Raw genomic sequence first — 22,881 nt, forward strand, 5'->3', positions numbered from 1 at the left:
ATACTATGTAAAGCGCTTTGAGTGTCTAGAAAAGCACTATATGAATAATAATAATAATTATTATTAATTAAGGTAGGTTTGTCTTTAAAGGTATGTAAGTTATACAAACTATAACGATATATTATGTTCTATACTTACAATGTTAGAAAACTGCGTATTTAATTCATAAAATAATAATGTAATATTTCACAATAATATTATATATTAATATTATTTTCCACTTTCAGTTAGTAAAATTTTTTAAACAACGTCAGTCCTGATCATAACTAACAAATATTCATTCATTTTCAGGATCTTAAACCTTTAAATTCCAGTTTGTTTACAGAATGCCATTGCTGTTTTTCACACACACACACACACACACACACACACACACACACACACACACACACACACACACACATACACATACACATACACATACACATACACACACACACACACACACACACACACACACACACACACACACACACACACACACACACTGTCCTTCAGTGCTCTACAATACAGAAAACAGAGAATAGGAGAAAAGCTTGTATTTGCTCCATAGGCTAAACATGAGAAAAATTAAATATTAAAAATTAAAATTTTTAAGCCAGGTCTCCTGAAAGTAAGCATAATATGATAGACTTCATGATTTTATGCTTTAATGGCACTGGGATCAAATATTGCCGTTTTAGTGGGTTTCAATGGGGGACATTTTTGTCCTGAGTGAAACTATTCTGTGTACACAGTGTGTTATAGATGTATTATAGGAACTGAGGTTAAAATATCAAAATTTCCCCCAAAATACACACTATTGGCAAAAAGAATGCCATTGGCATTAACACAGCCAAAATTATATATATATAAAAAAGACACAAATGTCCCGAAGGTCGCACAAGGTTTAAACAATAATAATAATAATAATAAATCATTGTATTCCAGTATTACGCCCCAGTGATATCTTCAAAAAGCAAACACAGCAAAAAGAGTTGTTGTTGTTGTTGTTTATCAAAAATCACATACATATTTTTTTAAAGTGTGTATTTCAGTTGAACTTTCTTAAAAATAAAACAAGTTTTAAAATAATTCGATTTTACGAGCGCTTGGACTTTTATTGTGTAATATTCGGGGGCGGCGGAAATGAGGACCGGGTATGTGACGTCACTGTTCCGAAACTTCCTGGTTTTCGCTCTTCACCTGCTGAAACTGGAGAAAAAATGTCCACAAAAACGTAATAAATCTGCTCATAAATACATCGGTTCATCTCGTCATCACCTCACCGATTCGTCCGTGTGTGAGCGAGAGATAATTAATTATTTAAAACACACTAAAGACGCGCGTGCTGCTGGAGGAGACACACAAAACGGTGAGAGAGAGAGATAGAGATAAAGCAATACACTTAAAATGTACAGCACGTATATTTGTGTTGCGTACAGTGTGTGTGGTGTAAAATGTTCAATGTGTTTATTGTGTGTGTGTGTGAGAGAGAGTGTCTGTGTCTCTGTGTGTGTGAGTGAGAGTGTCTGATTGTGTGTGTGAGAGTTTCTGATTGTGCGTGTGTGTGTGTGAGAGTGTCTGATTGTGTGTGTGAGAGTGTCTGATTGTGTGTGTGTGAGAGTTTCTGATTGTGCGTGTGTGTGTGTCTGATTGTGTGTGTGAGAGTGTCTGATTGTGTGTGTGAGAGTGTCTGATTGTGTGTGTGTGTGTGTGTGTGTCTGATTGTGTGTGTGTGTGTGTGTGTGTGTGAGTGTCTGATTGTGTGAGTGTCTGTCTGATTGTGTGTGTGTGAGTGTCTGATTGTGTCTGTGTGTGAGTGTCTGATTGTGTGTGTGTATGTGTGTGTGTGAGAGTGAGTGAGTGTCTGATTGTGTGTGTGTGTGTGAGAGTTTCTGATTGTGCGTGTGAGAGTTTCTGATTGTGCGTGTGTGTGTGAGTGTCTGATTGTGTGTGTGAGAGTGTCTGATTGTGTGTGTGTGTGTGTGAGTGTCTGATTGTGTGTTTGTGAGTGTCTGATTGTGTCTGTGTGTGTCTGTCTGATTGTGTGAGTGTCTGATTGTGTGTGTGTGTGTGTGAGTGTCTGATTGTGTGTTTGTGAGTGTCTGATTGTGTCTGTGTGTGTCTGTCTGATTGTGTGTGTGTGTGAGTGTCTGATTGTGAGAGTGTCTGATTGTGTGTGTGTGTGTGAGTGTCTGATTGTGTGTTTGTGAGTGTCTGATTGTGTCTGTGTGTGTCTTTCTGATTGTGTGTGTGTGTGAGTGTCTGATTGTGTCTGTTTGTGAGTGTCTGATTGTGTCTGTTTGTGTGTGAGTGTCTGTTTGTGTGTGTGTGTGTGTGTGTCTGATTGTGTGTGCAAGTGTGTTTGTGTGTGTGAGTGTCTGATTGTGTGTGTGTGTGTGTGTGTGTGTGTGAGTGTCTGATTGTGTCTGTGTGTGTGTGTGAGTGTCTGATTGTGTGTGTGTGTGTGTGTGTGAAACTGCTGTTTAATGTGTTATACATGCTGAAACTTGACTCAAGGTGCGTTCAGTGAATTTGAGATGTCGGATGAAAGCTCATTTTTCTGTCAAACTGGACAGATGTGTTTCACTTTTACCCTTTTATTCGCTTTCATAGAGTTTTATCTGCTGCTAACTTCAGAGTTCATATACAGTAAAGCTGATATCAGTGTTGTCACGTGTGTTAATGAAGCACATATCAGCACTGGACTCTGATCACTCTGTATTACAATAACATCACCATCCAGAATATTTGGGGTTGTTTGGGTTCATCTGTACTCTACTGTACTGGTGGACATTTGTAATGTTCGTTCTTGAGAATCATTCAAAATCAGCAACCAGGAATTGGACAATATTATTGTTTTAATTATAAGGATTGCTCTCAGTAGAATCAGAATGAGCTTTGTATGCTCACACACATACAAGGAATTTGACTTGATACCTTGCTTGCATAAGTATTCAACCCCTGTGCTGTGGAAGCTGCCAGGTTACACCGATGAAAGAAATTGCCCTAACGAGGACACAGTTACTTTACCATTGGCATCCACAACGTAAGAGCGAAGGGTCATTAAGTCCTGTGATTTTGGGTTTCTTAGGGACAGGGATGATGATGGAGCGTTTGAAGCAGCAGGGAACTTCACACTGCTCCAGTGATCTATTGAAGGTCTGTGTGAAGATGGGGGCCAGCTGGTCAGCACATGATTTTAGACATGTGGGTGAAACACCATCTGGGCCCTGTGCTTTCTTTGTCTTTTTTTTCTGGAAGACCAGGCACACATCATCTTCACAGATCTTAAGTGCAGGTTGAATAGCAGGAGGGGGATGAGTGGGGTCACAGGAGATGTTGATGTTTTTAGTCTTTACTCCAGGTTTAGCTGATTTTAGATTATGCCTGTAGGTCAGAAGATGAACCAGAGATCAGAGAGTCCCAAAGCTGCTCTAGAGACAGAGTGATATGCATCCTTTATTGTTGTGTAGCAGTGATCCAGTATATTTCTGTCTCTAGTGCGGCATGTAATGTGCTGTCTTTATTTTGGCAGTTCACAGGTGAGGTTGGCTCTGTTAAAATTGCCAAGATTCGTTAGACGAATACTCGCAAACTGTCCAGCAAAACATCCGAATAGACAAAAAATGGGAAAAGTTTGTCTGGTATGAGCTGCCGAATGTTTAACAGTTCGTCCCTGGTAAAAAAAAATGACTAAACAGGAAAACAAATAATTGGAGAGCTCCACACCGAGGCGGTCATCCTCAGCGCCATCTGTAGTAACAGTAGGGTATTGTATCGGAAGCTGATAAAATATGGGATTATTTTTTCATCCAGACAGTAAGACCTTTATTTAACTTTTATTTCATTTATTGAACAATATTTCACCACAAAATCAAAATAAACAAATAATAAATTCTATTTTACACTTAGAAAGGCCAATAAAAAATATTTAATAATAAACAAATTTACAATAAAAAAGTATTTTTATTTGAGATTATTGTCACAACACTTAAATACGTATACAATTAAATTACTATTGTAATAAAAAAATAGAAAAAATATATATATTTTTTTTTTTGCGATGGGAGATTATTGTCATGACACTTAAGCCATTATTCAATTAAATTACAATTTAAGTAATATATTAAAAAAATTGTATTGAGAGATTGTCACGACACTTAAATACTTATACAATAAAGTTACAATTGTAATAATAATATATATAATTTTTTTTTTTGCGATGGGATATTATTGTCATTAAACTTAAACCATTATACAATTAAATTACAATTTAAATAATATATAAAAAAATTGGATGGAGAGATTGTCACGACATTTAAATACTTATAAAATAAAGTTACAATTGTAATAATTATATATATATATATATATATATATATATATATATATATATATATATATATATATATATATATATATATATATAATTATTATTTTTTTGTGATGGGAGATTATTGTCATGACACTTAAGCCATTATGCAATTAAATTACAATTTAAATAATATAAAAAAATTGCATTGAGAGTTTATTCTGACGACACTTAAGCACATATAATTAAATTACAATTTAAAAAATATATAAAGAATTTAATTTAGAGATTATTGTCATGATATTTATGCACTTATACAGATAAATTACAATTTACATAATATATAAAAAAATTTGATTGCGAGATTGTCACGACATTTAAATACTTATAAAATAAATCGCCAGCATTAAGGAGTGGAGCAAATCCAAAATGGCTGCCTGTATGTAGCATGTGTGTTTGTGTTGTCGATTCCTGTTTTTCTTTTTAAAGCGTTAGTTTTTTAGGACTGTTTTTAAGACCTACGTTGGATTTCTATCTGCATTTTCAAATTGATCACTAATCCATTGCCAAAATGAGGGCATCTACACTCGTTTACCTGCTTGGCTGTTTGATACTGTGGATTCCTATGGACGGCATGCTTAATGCTAATGCTAATGAGGAGAGAAATACACCTGTGTCACTTTTGTGGATTATTCCGAGTGCTGTGACTTCCCTGGAGCCGGTCGGTGGAGATCCTATCATGAGGCCTTGGGTGTTTGAAAAGTACCTTGTTGGACGGGCGTCTTTTATTCTGAGGGATGAACCGAGAGGTCTGCGATGTCTGTGGGCCCGTGGAAATGGAAAGCTGTCTCCCTATGCGACGTCCATCTGTAGGGACAGCTCGACAGCCGGCTCAGCACGGAGAAGCTGGTTGGTTTTTCTTCTGCTCTTAATATCGGGCAACATCCATCCTAATCCAGGCCCAGAACTTGCGCAGCTTCAAACTCCTGCTGAGTTCAAGTCTAGTAATGGTTTGCGTTTTTTTCACCTTAATGTACGCAGTCTGGTAAACAAAATAGACTTAATAAGAATATGGGCTGATTCAACGAATTCTGACATTATTGTTCTATCGGAGACATGGTTAAATAAGTCAATTCCCAACACCATGATCTATATCGAGGGATATGATGTTTTTAGATCGGACCGCACAAAAAAAGGTGGTGGAGTTGCAGTGTATATTAAGTCTAAGCTAAACTGCACTTGTATACTATCCATTAGCAAACCAAACTGTTTTGAACTTTTGGCAATTAAATTACTTTTTTAAATGGTCCAGATATCATCGTTGTTGGATGTTATCGTCCCCTTTGGCTTCAAGTGAAGCTATTACTTCACTTACGGACCTTCTTCATAACTGGACTGAATCAGAGCTGATTTTACTCGGTGATTTAAACTGGGATTGGTTATCACAAAAGTCTGATCCATTCAAGAGTATTTGTGACTCTCTTTGTTTGGATCAATTGATAAATTTACCCACCCGATTAAATCATAAAGATCTGGTTAAATCTACACTACTTGATGTTATTTTAACTAATGCTCCTCATAGATTCTCTGCAGTTGGAGTTTTTTGTAATGATGTTAGTGATCACTGTCCAATAGTATGTGTAAGAAATTGCAGGATTCCAAAGAGTAAACCACGTTTTATTTTGAAACGACAATTTAAACATTTTAACGATCAAGCCTTTTTGCAAGATATTTATAACAGTGATTTATATGTTGTTTCACAGATACCCGATGTCGATATAGCATGGGAGTATTTTAAATGTACTTTTTGACTATATGTGACAAACATGCACCTTTTAAAAGGTTTAGAGTAAGAAGTAGAGATAATCCCTGGTTTAATGAGTCAATATCTTTACTTATAAAAAAAGAGATGAGGCATGGGCTAAAGCAAAGAAAACAAATAATAATATGGACTGGGTAAATTATAGGACAATAAGAAATAATTGTACAAAATTGGTAAAAAAAATCTAAATGTAATTATTACATAAAAATGATGAATGAAAATTTGAACAATCCGACTAATTTCTGGAAGTTGACTAAATCTGTTTGTGGTAAAAAAAAACCTCCACCAGTCTGCCGGATTGTTTGAAATTAAATGAGAGTGTAATCCAGGACAAAGAAAATATTGTAAAAGCCTTTAATAGCCATTTTATCTCTGCTGATTTAATATCAGATTTTGGTAATTTAAAGGAACATAACATAGAAGGCAATGTGGAAAACGTTTCATGTCATTCCCAGCAGTTCACTCTTACTCCTATTTTAGCTACACAAGTTTATAAAGCCTTATCAAACTTGGATTGCAAAAAATCAGCGGGGTCTGATAAAATAGAGCCTTATTTTTTTAAAATTTCTGCAGATCTTATAACAGAGCCCATCACTTCTATTTTAAATTTAAGTTTAAATTCTAATGTTATTCCCCGTGCATGGAAATCAGCTATGATTCTACCTTTGTTAAAGGTGGTGATCCATCAGAGATGAATAACTATCGTCCAATTTCAAGGTTGTCGGTGATGGCAAAAGTATTTGAATCTTTTGTAAATGATCAAGTAAAACAGTTTTTAACTGAAAATAAAATTTTGAATGAATTCCAATCAGGCTTTAGATCAGGTCACAGTACTATAACAGCAGCCATGCTGGTTACAAATGATATTATTGAATGTTTGGATAGTAAACAGCATTGTGCAGCCTTATTTGTAGATCTCTCCAAAGCATTTGATTCTGTAGATCATAAACTTTTGTTGCAGAGACTTAGTTGTGTGGGTTTTAGTGAAACAGCTCTAAATTGGTTTAAAAACTACTTATCAGAAAGAACTCAGTGTGTCTCAGTTGAAAATTTTACTTCAGCAGAACAAACAATTAAAAAAGGTGTCCCACAGGGCTCTGTTTTAGCACCAATTTTATTTTCTATTTATATCAATGACCTAGGTTATGGGATAACTCCAGCTAGAATTCATCTATATGCTGATGACACAATCATTTATACAGTAGCACACTCTCTGAATCAAGCCATAGAGCTTCTGCAAGATTCTTTTCGGTCTTTGCAACTGTCATTGTCAAGTTTGAAACTGGTTTTAAACACGAAAAAAACTAATTATATGCTTTTCACCCGTTGTTCCATCAACACAGATCGCTCGATTTTAAGTTTACAGGGGACTATATAGAAAGAGTAAATTGTTATAAATACTTAGGCATATGGTTGGATGAAAAATTAGGTTTTAATGTACATATTGAAAATCTCTTGAAAAAGCTTAGACCAAAACTGGGTTTCCTCTTTCGTTTAAAGAAATGTTTTCCTTTTGAAGCAAGAAAGAGAATTATTCAAAGCTGTTTCCTATCAGTATTGGATTACGGTGATGTGATTTATATGCATGCAGGTTCATCGTCGCTAAAAAGATTGGATTGTGTTTACCATGCTGCCTTACGCTTTGTGACGAGTGCCTCCTCACGCACTCATCATTGTACTTTATATGAATTGGTGGGTTGGACTTCTTTGTTTCAAAGGAGAAAAATACACATGTTGATGTTTATTGCTAAGGCATTGTTAGGCAAATTACCAATTTATATCTGTCGTCTATTATCTTATTGTATTTGTAATTATAGCACTAGATCTAGTGCAAAACTGCTTTTAAAGGTTCCTAGAGTACATTCAGAGCTTGGTAAAACTGCCTTTTCTTCCTATGCCCCCTGGTTATGGAATGAGCTGCAGAGTATAATAATGATACAAACTCTCCCCTCTTTAAACGGTTTTAAAAATCTCTTATTGACCAATTTAAAGGAAACGTGTGCATGTTTTGTAAAGTAACTTTTGTTGCCATTTTATGAGTGCTGGGTTACATTCTATGTACGATTTTTTGTTTGTATTGTATATGTGAAACTTTTTGTGCTGCCATTTTGGCCAGGACTCCCTGGAAGAAGAGATTTTTATCTCAATGGGACTATCCTGGTAAAAAAAAAAATAAAAAAAAAATAAATAAATAAATAAAAAATAAAGTTAGAATTGTAATAATAATATATATATATTCTTTTTTTTTTTTTTTTGGCGATGGGAGATTATTGTCATGACACAAACACTTATACAATTAAATTACAATTTAAATAATATATAAAGAATTTAATTTAGAGATTATTGTCATGACATTTAAGCACTTATACAGATAAATTACAATTTACATAATATATAAAATGTTTTTGTGTTGGGAGATTATTCTCAAAACACAAACACTAATACAAATAAATATTTTTTTTTATAATATATAAAAACATTTCATTGTGAGATTATTGTCACGACACAAATTATACAATTAAATTACAATTTGAATAATATTTAGAATTTTTGCATTGAGATTGTCGCATCACTTAAGCACTTATTATTTAAACTGCAATTTAATTGTATATCTAAAAAAATGCATTGAGAGATTATTGTGATGACACAAACACTTACAGTATACAATTTAATTACAATTTAAATAATGTATACAATTTTTGCTTCAAAAGATGGTCACAACACAAACATACAATTTAATTACAATTGAAATAAAATATCCTTTTTTGGCGATTGGATATTGTTGTTATGACAAACATACAATTGCATTACAATTTAAATAATATATAATTTTTTTGTGTTGGGAGATTATTTTCATGACACTTAAATACAGTTATTTTTACAATTTAAATGTTGCAATTTTTATTGAATTTTTAATTTATAAAATGTTTGACATCACCGAATACTGTATCACAGTCATCAGAATGAGCATTACTTTAATGATAATTTGGCATGGAAATGTGGTCAATTGTAACGGATGATTCGTTTATATGTGCTTATGTTCAAACAGGTAATTCTGGGTAATATTTGATGCAGGAAATACTAGAGGAATAAAAGTTTATTTGGATTATGCTGATTGCATTTGTACAGGAATGTTCCAGTAGCTGTGTTGAGCATGTAAACATCTTTAAGAGAATATAATCTGAAATAAAAAATAAGTTTTAATTCAATGAAATCCGAGGACAGGAAATATGAGCTCTAAGTGTTTATTGAAGTGTACAAATCAATACGTTTTCTCATTTATCTTACAGTCAGGAGGAGGATGAGGCTGCTGTGTTCTGGCCGTCAGGATGAAGAGTTCCCCAGCTAACCGCAGCCGGGACATCGAGCGGCAGGCCGGTTATCTGCGCCCGGAGCACTGTGCCCAGCCCCCTCCACGAGCTCATGCGGCAGACGAGATGTGGTTCATCCGTGACGGCTGCGGCATTGTGTGCGGCGTGATCACGTGGCTGCTGGTGCTTTACGCTGAGTTTGTGGTCGTGTTTGTAATGCTGCTGCCGTCGAAGAATGTGGTGTATAGCCTCATTAACGGTGCTGTGTTTAACGGACTGGCCTTCCTCGCCCTCGCATCTCACTTCAGAGCCATGTGTACTGATCCGGTGAGTAACACAATAACACATGTGATAGAGGGCGCTAACCAGACATGACGCAACGATTTTCCTACCCGCTTGTCTTTGAGCTCGAGTTATACAATTACAGGGATCTCCAGACCTCCTCAATCTCGTGCATGCCCCTGGAGTTATTTGCACTAATCAATGTGTCCACAAGGTGGCAACACTCACATTTGAGCTGTTTCTGTCAGGATGGAATGCTAGAAGAAGATCTAATCGCCGCTAAACAAGTGTGCAAGTCAAGAGCACATGTGTGAGGAGGTCTGGAGATATCTGCATCGCTATATCTCGACACTCAAGGAATATAAAGATTATAAATAGTCCAGTGTCTCCTAGTAGTCGTAGCGTGCATGCGCCAACCGCCTGATTATGCGCACAGTTATATGGAGTATGCATTGACAGGGTCGTGCTCAACTTTACGCTGACACTGTGAGCGTTCACGTCAAAATGGAAGTATACCTTGGGCTTTAACCTTCTTGGACTGTTCGTTAATTTTTGACCGATTTCGGGGGCCTGGGTAGCTTAGTGGTAAAGACGCTGGCTACCACCCCTGGAGTCGCTAGTTCGAATCCAGGTTGTGCTGAGTGACTCCAGCCAGGTCTCCTAAGCAACCAAATTGGCCCGGTTGCTAGGGAGGGTAGAGTCACATGGGGTAACCTCCTCGTGGTCACTATAATATGGTTCGCTCTCGGTGGGGCGTGTGGTGAGTTGTGTATTGATTCCACGGAGAATAGCGTGAAGCCTCCACACGCGCTACGTCTCCACGGTAACGCGCTCAACAAGCCACGTGATAAGATGCGTGGATTGACGGTCTCAGACGCGGAGGCAACTGAGATTCGTCCTCCGCCACACCCGGATTGAGGCGAGTCACTACGCCACCACGATGACTTAAGAAGCGCATTGGTAATTGGCCGTTCCAAATTGGGAGAAAATCCTAAAAAAAGTAAATAATATAGACACATATATATACATGTATATTTGTTTTTAAATGGCATCACCTTTGCTGTTCATGGTCAAAATTGACAGACCATAGGAAATTAATGGGTGAGATACACACACACACACTTGCACACACACACACACACTTGCACACACAATGCTTATTCTATGTCTTCTCTTTGTAACGCCATGGTCAGGTTTTACTGTAAACATAATGTGACATAAAACGATTTAAAAACAAATGTTAAACTTTGACAAATAAGTTTTAAATGTCTATATTCCAATGCATACCTTGTGATTATCTAATCTCAATTTAAGTTGCAACAGGAAGTCAGTGCACACAGTCTCTGCTGCCACCTACTGGCTATTATTGTCATAACACGATTTTCAAGTCATGTAATTGTCCTTTCCCCCACTTGATCTGCCCCAGTACATGACACATTCTCATAATTTATTCATGTTTGACTGTATAGGACTGTAGGCTTTTACTATAGTGACATTAACATAAATGTGCTTATTTGCATATGCAAATAGATTATGCAACTGAGAAATGTACAGGTAAATAATGTCTAAATAGACACTTACAATGGAAGTGAATGGGGCCAATCAATAAATAGTAAAATACACATTATTTCAAAAGTATAGCTATAAAACGTAAACAATACACGTGTTAACGTGATTATCTCTACTACATAAATAGAGAGTGTGATAAAATCGCTTACCAGGATTACAGGTTTATCGTCATGGCAACGGATGTAAAATGAGCTAGTTTAGTAACACATTGTTTGTCTTGTGGCTATACTTTTGAAACGGTAAGTATTTTAACGTTTATTGCACCCATTGACTTCCATTGTAAGTGTCTCACTGGAACACAGATTTTTGCTTTTTTTAAAGAAAATGAGGGACGAGTCGAAATGTATAAAAATGCAACAACTTGATTCTTAACCTCATTGTGTCTGGTTGGAAATGAAACTGTACATCAGATAGTGATGTTTTTCTCATCAGGGTGCTGTTCCAAAGGGAAACGCCACTAAAGAGTTTATCGAGAGTTTACAGCTGAAGCCGGGACAGGTGGTGTATAAATGTCCCAAGTGCTGCAGCATCAAACCTGATAGAGCACATCACTGCAGGTAACAAAAGTGCACACATAGAGCTTATTTACATAGAGCGGTCTTAAAGGTACAGTAACTGTGTGTGTGTTTGCTGTGTGTAGTGTGTGCAAACGCTGTATCAGGAAGATGGATCATCACTGTCCCTGGGTGAACAACTGTGTGGGGGAAAACAACCAGAAATACTTTGTGCTTTTCACTGTAAGTTTCATCACAACTACACACAAACACGTCATTAGGGGTGGGTACAAATAAAAATGTTCAAATGCATCGCAATCTTCCTTTGAACGGTCTCGATATCGATCCCTTAATCCCAAGATCGATCTTTTACTGTATGCGCATTGAGACCTCTTTAATCTGCGCACATCTGCAGGCGCTCTTCTCTTAAAGAGACAGTACGTGTTTTTAGCACTTCTTCAACAAATCAATGTAAATACTTGTAAATGGCAGAAATGATGTTATTAAACAATAAAAATGCAACAAAATATAATATATGCAGTATATTATCATATTTATTAATTTAATAACATCATTTGTGCCAAGTATTTACATTGATTTGTTGAAGAAGTGCTAAAAACACGTACTGTCTCTTTAAGAGAAGAACGCCTGCAGATGTGCGCAGATTAAAGAGGTCTCAATGAGTTCATTTTTAACAGCTAAAATGTAACCAAAATGATGAAAAACGAATAGAATATTATTCGTAAGATTAATATTTTCATCCATCTTCAACCGCTTATCCGAAGTCGGATCGCGGGGGCAGCAGCTCCAGCAGGGGGCCCCCAAACTTCCCTATCCCGAGCCACATTAACCAGCTCTGACTGGGGGACCCCGAGGCGTTCCCAGGCCAGTGTGGAGATGTAATCTGTCCACCTAATCCTGGGTCTTCCCCGAGGCCTCCTCCCAGCTGGACGTGCCTGAAACACCTCACTAGGGAGGCGGCCAGGGGGCATCCTTACCAGATGCCCAAACCACCTCAACTGACTCCTTTCGACACAAAGGAGCAGCGGCTCTACTCCAAGCTCCTCACGGATGACTGAGCTCCTCACCCTATCTCTAAGGGAGAAGCCCGCCACCCTTCTGTGGAAGCCCATTTCGGCCGCTTGTACTCGCGACCTAGTTCTTTCGGTCATGACCCAACCTTCATGACCATAGGTGAGGGTAGGAACAAAATTGACCGGTAGATCGAGAGTTTGCTTTCCTTCTCCGCTCTCTTTTTGTGACAACGGTGCGATAGAGCGAGTGCAATGCTGCCCCGATTCTCCAGACCAACCTCCCGCTCCATTGTCCCCTCACTCGTGAACAAGACCCCGAGGTACTTGAACTCCTTCACTTGGGGCAATACCTCCTTCCCAACCCGGATTACGCACTCCATCGGTTTCCTGCTGAGAACCATGGCCTCAGATTTTCATACTGTACCACATTAGAAGGTCTCCTGTATAGTTAACAGCTATGTAAGCAAAAGTGACATTATAACTAAAATATACCCATATATATATCAATATCGAAACGAGAGCTTGTGAATCTGAATCAGTGTCAATACCCACCCCTACACGTCATTAAAGCTGTCAATAGATTAAAATAATGAACCGCAGTTCTTGTGGTTAATATGATTAATCTCAAATAGGCTCTTTTCACGGTTTGAGATGTTCACAGATGGTGTTTGTGTGTCTTTTACAGATGTACATTGCTCTTATTTCTCTCCATGCGCTCGTCATGGTGGCTTTCCATTTTATCTTCTGTTTTGAAGAAGACTGGGGAAGTGAGTATTTCTCCCTGTATTCTGTTTCTAACAGTAACACTCCAAAAAAATGGCTCTTTCAGTGGTTCCACGTGTATAAAATGAGTTTTCTTATATTAAAATTACAATGTAATCTCAACACAAACACTTTGTGTAGAAAGAACATAGTTGAATTAGGTAAACCCGACAAAATAAGATGCGTCAGTGTAACTCGAGTAGTGAGTATTGACGCTGACTATCACACCTGGATTCGTGAGTTTGAATCCAGGGTGTGGTGAGTGACTCCAGCCAGGTCTCCTTAGCAACCAAATTGGCCCGGTTGCTAGGGAGGGTGGAGTCACATGGGGTAACCTCCTCGTGGTCGCTATAATGTGGTTCTCGCTCTCGGTGGGGCGTGTGGTGAGTTGTGCGTGGATGCCGCGGAGAATAGCGTGAGGCCTCCACGCGCGCTACGTCTCCACGGTAACGCGCTCAACAAGCCATGTGATAAGATGCGCGGATTGACGGTCTCAGATGCGGAGGCAACTGAGATTCGTCCTCCGCCACCCGGATTGAGGTGAGTCACTACGCCACCACGAGGACTTGGAGCGCATTGGGAATTGGGCGTTACAAATTGGGGAGAAAAAAATGTATGCATTAACTAGTGGAAGTAAATGTTAGCATGCTAAATGCATCCTGGTTTAAAGCACTACAGAGTGTAGTTTAGTAGCTATGTTACGGTTAGCGCGGCATTTGCTCAACGAAGCGAGCAATCAATTTAATGTGCAACATCTAGCTGTCCACATTGTTAAATCAATAGTTTTTACAAGCAATTTAATTTCGTTTCATTCAGCCATGGATTAGTCAAGATTAATTTACTAATGTTACGTATGTTAGTCCAACTTTATTTTATTAATAGAGCTGTCGGAATTAACATGATAATCACATGCGATTAAACACATTTACCGTTAATACAGCATAAACTGTTGGGAGGGCGCAACCTTTGTAACGGTGATAATAAGATGGAGAAAGGATCTCCTAGCGCTATTATTTGACATACAAAACAAGCCCAGATTGGACTTGTGATAGAAATGAATTTTTCAGCCTGTGTAAGCCGCATTTTAATTACCACTGAAGCACGGCGAGTGGCACAGAAGCTGCATCTGAAGTGGTAATTAGGTGTATCTTCACACAGCAGGAATAAATGCTTTTACACCGCAGTTGCACATGCATTAATAATGTTATGAGATGAATAGTTTAAATGTGAAGGTGTGAATATAGAAATATGAAATTAATGAAAATATGAAGGAATACTCAACCTATGGGATGAATTCAATAAGTCAAACTCCCAAATGTTACTGGAATAGGCGACATTATATAGTTGAATGCTTTGTTTGGAGAATGTTAATAAAGCATTATATAGTTACATATTGTTTTGTTTTCTATCCTAAGATGGAAATAAATGCATTTTGACAGGAAAATTAGTATGCTGTCAAATTTCAGCATTTTCAAAATTAAAAACGATATGTGATTAATCGTGATTAACTACAAAACATTTGATTAATTGAGATTAACTATAAAAATATATGCGATTACTCATGATTAACTACAAAAGATATGCAATTAATCGTGACCAACGGTAAAAAAAATATATGATTAATCATGATTAACTACAAAAAATGTGATAAATCGAGATTAACTATAAAGAAATATGTGATTAATCATGATTAGCTACAAAAAAATGCGATTAGTTGTGACTAACTATTAAAAAACATATTAATAGCGATTAACTACAAAAAAATGTGATTAATTGTGACTAGCTATAAAAAATATATTAATAGCGATTAACTACAAAAAAAATTGATTAATTGTGACTATTAAAAACATATTAATCGCGATTAACTACAAAAAATGTGATTAATTGTGACTATTAAAAAAACATATTAATAGCGATTAACTACAAACAAATGCGATTAATTGTGACTAACTATAAAAAACATTAATAGCGATTAACTACAAAAAAATGTGATTAATTGTGACTAACTATAAAAAAAACATATTAATCGCGATTAACTACAAAGAAATGTGATTAATTGTGACTAACTATTAAAAAACATATTAATCGCGATTAACTACAAAAAAATGCGATTAATTGTGACTAACTATAAAAAACATTAATAGCGATTAACTACAAAAAAATGCGATTAATTGTGACTAACTATAAAAAAACATATTAATCGCGATTAACTACAAAGAAATGTGATTAATTGTGACTAACTATTAAAAAACATATTAATCGCGATTAACTACAAAAAATGCGATTAATTGTGACTAGCTATAAAAAACACATTAATAGCGATTAACTACAAAAAATGTGATTAATTGTGACTAACTATAAAAAACATATTAATAGCGATTAACTACAAAAAATGTGATTAATTGTGACTAACTATAAAAAACATATTAATAGCGATTAACTACAAAAAATGCGATTAATTGTGACTAACTATTAAAAAACATATTAATAGCGATTAACTACAAAAAATGCGATTAATTGTGACTAACTATAAAAAAAATATTAATAGCGATTAACTACAAAAAAATGCGTTTAATTGTGACTAACTATAAAAAACATATTAATCACGATTAACTACAAAGAAATGTGATTAATTGTGACTAACTATAAAAACATATTAATCGCGATTAACTACAAAAAATGTGATTAATTGTGACTAACTATAAAAAACATATTAATAGCGATTAACTACAAAAAAATGCAATTAATTGTGACTAACTATTAAAAAACATATTAATCGCGATTAACTACAAAAAATGCGATTAATTGTGACTAACTATAAAAAACATATTAATCGCGATTAACTACAAAACAAATGCGATTAATTGTGACTAGCTATTAAAAAAACATATTAATAGCGATTAACTACAAAACAAATGCGATTAATTGTGACTAACTATAAAAACATATTAATAGCGATTAACTACAAAAAAAATGCAATTAATTGTGACTAACTATTAAAAAACATATTAATCGCGATTAACTACAAAAAATGTGATTAATTGTGACTAACTATAAAAAACATATTAATAGCGATTAACTACAAAAAATGTGATTAATTGTGACTAACTATAAAAAAACATATTAATAGCGATTAACTACAAAAAAATGCGTTTAATTGTGACTAACTATAAAAAACATATTAATCGCGATTAACTACAAAAAATGTGATTAATTGTGACTAACTATAAAAAAACATATTAATAGCGATTAACTACAAAAAATGCGATTAATTGTGACTAACTATAAAAAAACATATTAATAGCAATTAACTACAAAAAAATGCGTTTAATTGTGACTAACTATAAAAAAAACATATTAATCGCGATTAACTACAAAGAAATGTGATTAATTGTGACTAACTATAAAAACATATTAATCGCGATTAACTACAAAAAATGTGATTAATTGTGACTAACTATAAAAAACATATTAATAGCGATTAACTACAAAAAAATGCAATTAATTGTGACTAACTATTAAAAAACATATTAATCGCAATTAACTACAAAAAAAATGCGATTAATTGTGACTAACTATAAAAAACCATATTAATCGCGATTAACTACAAAAAATGTGATTAATTGTGACTAACTATAAAAAACATATTAATAGCGATTAACTACAAAACAAATGCGATTAATTGTGACTAGCTATTAAAAAAACATATTAATAGCGATTAACTACAAAACAAATGCGATTAATTGTGACTAACTATAAAAACATATTAATAGCGATTAACTACAAAAAAAATGCAATTAATTGTGACTAACTATTAAAAAACATATTAATCGCGATTAACTACAAAAAATGTGATTAATTGTGACTAACTATAAAAAACATATTAATAGTGATTAACTACAAAAACAAATGCGATTAATTGTGACTAACTATAAAAAACATATTAATAATGATTAACTACAAAAACAAATGCGATTAATTGTGACTAACTATAAAAAACATATTAATAGCGATTAACTACAAAAAATGAGATTAATTGTGACTAACTATAAAAACAATATTGATAGCGATTAACTACAAAAAAATGTGTTTAATTGTGACTAACTATAAAAAACATATTAATAGCGATTAACTACAAAAAAATGCGTTTAATTGTGACTAACTATAAAAAACATATTAATCGCGATTAACTACAAAGAAATGTGATTAATTGTGACTAACTATAAAAACATATTAATCGCGATTAACTACAAAAAATGTGATTAATTGTGACTAACTATAAAAAACATATTAATAGCGATTAACTACAAAAAAATGCAATTAATTGTGACTAACTATTAAAAAACATATTAATCGCGATTAACTACAAAAAAATGCGATTAATTGCGACTAACTATAAAAAGCATATTAATCGCGATTAACTACAAAAAATGTGATTAATTGTGACTAACTATAAAAAACATATTAATAGCGATTAACTACAAAACAAATGCGATTAATTGTGACTAGCTATTAAAAAAACATATTAATAGCGATTAACTACAAAACAAATGCAATTAATTGTGACTAACTATAAAAACATATTAATAGCGATTAACTACAAAAAAAATGCAATTAATTGTGACTAACTATTAAAAAACATATTAATCGCGATTAACTACAAAAAATTTGATTAATTGTGACTAACTATAAAAAACATATTAATAGCGATTAACTACAAAAACAAATGCGATTAATTGTGACTAACTATAAAAAACATATTAATAGCGATTAACTACAAAAAAATGCAATTAATTGTGACTAACTATAAAAAAACATATTAATCGCGATTAACTACAAAAAATGCGATTAATTGTGCCTGGCTATAAAAAACCATATTAATCGCGATTAATTGTGACTAACTATAAAACACATATTAATCGCGATTAACTACAAAAAAAATCGATTAATTGTGCCCGAATATAAAAAACATATTGATCGCGATTAACTACAAAAAATGCGATTAATTGTGACTAACTATAAAAACAATATTGATAGCGATTAACTACAAAAAAAATGCGATTAATTGTGACTAACTATAAAAAAACATTAATAGCGATTAACTACAAAAAAATGCGATTAATTGTGACTAACTATAAAAAAACATATTGATCGAGATTAACTACAAAAAAATTCGATTAATTGTGACTAACTATAAAAAACATATTAATAGCGATTAACTACAAAAAATGCGATTAATTGTGACTAACTATAAAAAAACATATTAATAGCGATTAACTACAAAAAAATGCGTTTAATTGTGACTAACTATAAAAAACATATTAATCGCGATTAACTACAAAGAAATGTGATTAATTGTGACTAACTATAAAAACATATTAATCGCGATTAACTACAAAAAATGTGATTAATTGTGACTAACTATAAAAAACATATTAATAGCGATTAACTACAAAAAAATGCAATTGTGACTAACTATTAAAAAACATATTAATCGCGATTAACTACAAAAAAATGTGATTAATTGTGACTAACTATAAAAAACATATTAATCGCGATTAACTACAAAAAATGTGATTAATTGTGACTAACTATAAAAAACATATTAATAGCGATTAACTACAAAACAAATGCGATTAATTGTGACTAGCTATTAAAAAACATATTAATAGCGATTAACTACAAAACAAATGCGATTAATTGTGAATAACTATAAAAACATATTAATAGCGATTAACTACAAAAAAAATGCAATTAATTGTGACTATCTATTAAAAAACATATTAATCGCGATTAACTACAAAAAATGTGATTAATTGTGACTAACTATAAAAAACATATTAATAGCGATTAACTACAAAAACAAATGCGATTAATTGTGACTAACTATAAAAAACATATTAATAACGATTAACTACAAAAACAAATGCGATTAATTGTGACTAACTATAAAAAACATATTAATAGCGATTAACTACAAAAAAATGCGATTAATTGTGACTAACTATAAAAACATATTAATAGCGATTAACTACAAAAAAATGCGATTAATTGTGACTAACTATAAAAAACATATTAATCGCGATTAACTACAAAAAATGCGATTAATTGTGCCTGGCTATAAAAAAACATATTAATCGCGATTAACTACAAAAAATGCGATTAATTGTGACTAACTATAAAACACATATTGATCGCGATTAACTACAAAATAAATCGATTAATTGTGCCCGAATATAAAAAACATATTGATCGCGATTAACTACAAAAAATGAGATTAATTGTGACTAACTATAAAAACAATATTGATAGCGATTAACTACAAAAAAAATGTGATTAATTGTGACTAACTATAAAAAACATTAATAGCGATTAACTACAAAAAAATGCGATTAATTGTGACTAACTATAAAAAAACATATTGATCGAGATTAACTACAAAAAAATTCGATTAATTGTGACTAACTATAAAAAACATATTAATAGCGATTAACTACAAAACAAATTTGATTAATTGTGACCAACTATTTAGAAAAAAGTACATGGGATTAATCGCGAATAACTACAAAAATGTGATTAATCGCGATTAACTATACAATTTGTGATTACTCGCGATTAATCGACCGACAGCACTATTAAATTATTAATCTTTATAGCTTATAGAGAAAAGCAGCTCTTGATTTTCATATCACTTAAAAGTAAATCAGAACATTAAACATTAGCAGATCCCCTCTTAATCTCATCCTACCCCAAAAATGTATAGAAATGTATAGAATAATACTTAATTTCAACATTTGTTCACCCAGTCCCATGCAAAGCATGCTGGGAAATGTAAATCCCCTGCTCAGTTTCCTCAATGCTACAAAAACGTATTCATGTAGTCGCAACTGTATTGAGTAACCTTCAGTTTGACACATTTTAATGGATAGAACACAAAGAAATCAAGTTGTGGCAAAATGTTCTAGTTGTGTTGCTTCAGTTCATTTTAATGAAGTAAAAATGTTTTGTGTACTCGTGTGCTTGCTGAGCTTCTGTTATGAGTGCTTTACTGTAAAGATGTAATATTAAATCACGACTGTGAGTTACGATTGTAAGATACAGAGAGGAAGTCTCATTCTCTTCTTCTGTGGTGTGGTCAGAGTGCAGTAGCTTCTCTCCTCCGGCGACAGTCCTCCTCCTCATCTTCCTGTGTTTTGAGGGTCTGCTCTTCCTCATCTTCACCTCTGTGATGTTTGGAACACAGGTTCACTCTATCTGTAACGATGAGACCGTAAGTGACCCTCTCCCGACCCTTCACCTCCGAGGCCTTTGCATGAATACGGTTTTGTCATTTTTGTGTCATTTCCAGCACATCTCAAATTCTGTTTTGTGTTTAATAGATTTCTGTGATGGAAATTACATTTTTTGCCTTTTTTTTTTTAAATCTCCTTTTCTCCCCAATTTTGGAATGCCAAGTTTTAGGCACAAGTCTCTGAGACGTCAATCGACGCATCTGATCACGTGCATGACACCGCGGAGACTCACAGCATGTGGAGGCTCATGCTACTCTCCACGATCCACACACAACTCACCACACGCCCCATTGAGAGAACCACTAATCACCACCACGAGGAGGTTACCCCATGTGACTCTACCCTCTCTAGCAACCGGGCCAATTTGGTTGCTAAGGAGACCTGGCTGGAGTCACTCAGCACGACCTGGATTCAAACTCACGACTCTGACTAGTCACATGTTCGAATCCAGGGTGTGCTGAGTGACTCCAGTCAGGTCTCCTAAGCAAACAAATTGGCGCGGTTGCTAGGGAGGGTAGAGTCACATGGGGTAACCTCCTCGTGGTGGTGATTAGTGGTTCTCTCAATGGGGCGTGTGGTGAGTTGTGTGTGGATCGTGGAGAGTAGCATGAGTCTCCACATGCTGTGAGTCTCCGCGGTGTCATGCACAATGAGTCACGTGTTCAGATGCACGGATTGACGGTCTATACAGTATGCATTATACAACGCAGACTTTTCCCATGGACTGAACTATTTGTGTTGCACTCTTGCGATTTGCATTGTTGTGTTGCACCATTCTCGGTATGAATTGACCTTTGCATGACCTCTTGACAAAGCTGAACAGCATGCACACTGTAAACGCTTGTTCTCTGTGAGTTTGCATCTGTCTGTGTGTTGACAGGGAATCGAGCAGCTGAAGAAAGAAGAGAGGAGATGGGCAAAGAAATCAAAGTGGATGAACATGAGGGTTGTGTTCGGTCACCCTTTCTCTCTAGCGTGGTTGAGTCCGTTCTCAACGCCGGATCACGGGAAAGCTAATCTCTATCAGTATGTGGTGTGAGACCAGCGATCTGTCCTGATCCATGACACTTGATGACCAGCTCACAACACATGACATCACAAAACCTTTTTTTTAACTGTCACTCTTGATGCTTCAACTTGTTTGATGTTTTGATTTAAAGAATTACCCAAAACTGTAAATTCTGTCATTTGTTACTCACCCTTGTGTACTTCAGTTTAAGTACACTTAATGCATACCTATAATATACATACATGCATACATACATGCATACATACATGCATACATACATACATATATACATACATGCATACATACATACATACATGCACATATACATGCACACATACATACATGCATACATACATACATACATGCATACATACATACATACATGCACACATCCATACATGCATACATACATACATGCACACATACATGCACACATACATACATACATACATGCATACATACATACATGCACACATACATACATGCATACATACATACATACACACATACATGCACGCATACATACACACATGCATACACGCATACATACATGCATGTCTACATACATGCATACATACATGCATGTCTACATTCATACATGCACACATACATACATACATACATAACATGCATGCATGCATGCATACATACATACATACATTCATGCTTGCATGCATACATACATGCATGCATGCATACATACATGCATGCATGCATGCATACATACATGCATGCATACATATACACAATACATGCATACATACATACATGCATACATACATATACACATACATGCATACATACATATACACAATACATGCATGCATACATACATACATGCATACATACATATACACATGCATGCATACATACATGCATACATACATATACACATACATGCATGCATACATACATATACACATGCATGCATACATATACACATACATACATGCATGCATACATACATGCATACATACATACATACATATACACATACATACATGCATAC

At 34.6% G+C, this 22,881-nt stretch overlaps 1 protein-coding gene across 2 annotated transcripts; it reads left to right on the top strand.

Annotated features, from left to right (window-relative positions):
• The first annotated feature begins 1,150 nt into the window (after positions 1 to 1,150).
• zdhhc3b (zinc finger DHHC-type palmitoyltransferase 3b) lies at positions 1,151 to 22,798 on the top strand. 2 transcript variants are annotated; one of them, XM_052093487.1, is made up of 7 exons: positions 1,151 to 1,354; positions 9,410 to 9,757; positions 11,714 to 11,838; positions 11,922 to 12,018; positions 13,495 to 13,576; positions 20,711 to 20,841; positions 21,744 to 22,795. In XM_052093487.1, exons 2-7 carry the CDS (start codon positions 9,449 to 9,451, stop codon positions 21,900 to 21,902), a joined length of 903 nt encoding a protein of 300 aa, XP_051949447.1. In that variant the 5' UTR covers positions 1,151 to 1,354; positions 9,410 to 9,448; the 3' UTR covers positions 21,903 to 22,795. The 2 variants fall into 2 exon arrangements, with proteins under 2 accessions (XP_051949447.1, XP_051949448.1); XM_052093488.1 differs by lacking the exon at positions 1,151 to 1,354 and adding an exon at positions 4,721 to 5,206 and having other exon boundaries at positions 21,744 to 22,798.
• The last annotated feature ends 83 nt before the right edge of the window (positions 22,799 to 22,881 follow it).

The sequence above is a fragment of the Xyrauchen texanus genome, chromosome 26 (genome assembly GCF_025860055.1).
Source record: "Xyrauchen texanus isolate HMW12.3.18 chromosome 26, RBS_HiC_50CHRs, whole genome shotgun sequence".
NCBI classification, from domain to species: domain Eukaryota; kingdom Metazoa; phylum Chordata; class Actinopteri; order Cypriniformes; family Catostomidae; genus Xyrauchen; species Xyrauchen texanus.

Excerpts from the sequence above, each read along its gene's own strand:
- zdhhc3b (XM_052093487.1), top strand. The coding sequence starts at position 9,449 with ATGAAGAGTTCCCCAGCTAACCGCAGCCGGGACATCGAGCGGCAGGCC. Across the intron at positions 9,758-11,713 it reads GAGCCATGTGTACTGATCCG|GGTGCTGTTCCAAAGGGAAA; the intron begins GTGAGTAACACA and ends TTTTCTCATCAG. Across the intron at positions 20,842-21,743 it reads CTATCTGTAACGATGAGACC|GGAATCGAGCAGCTGAAGAA; the intron begins GTAAGTGACCCT and ends GTGTGTTGACAG.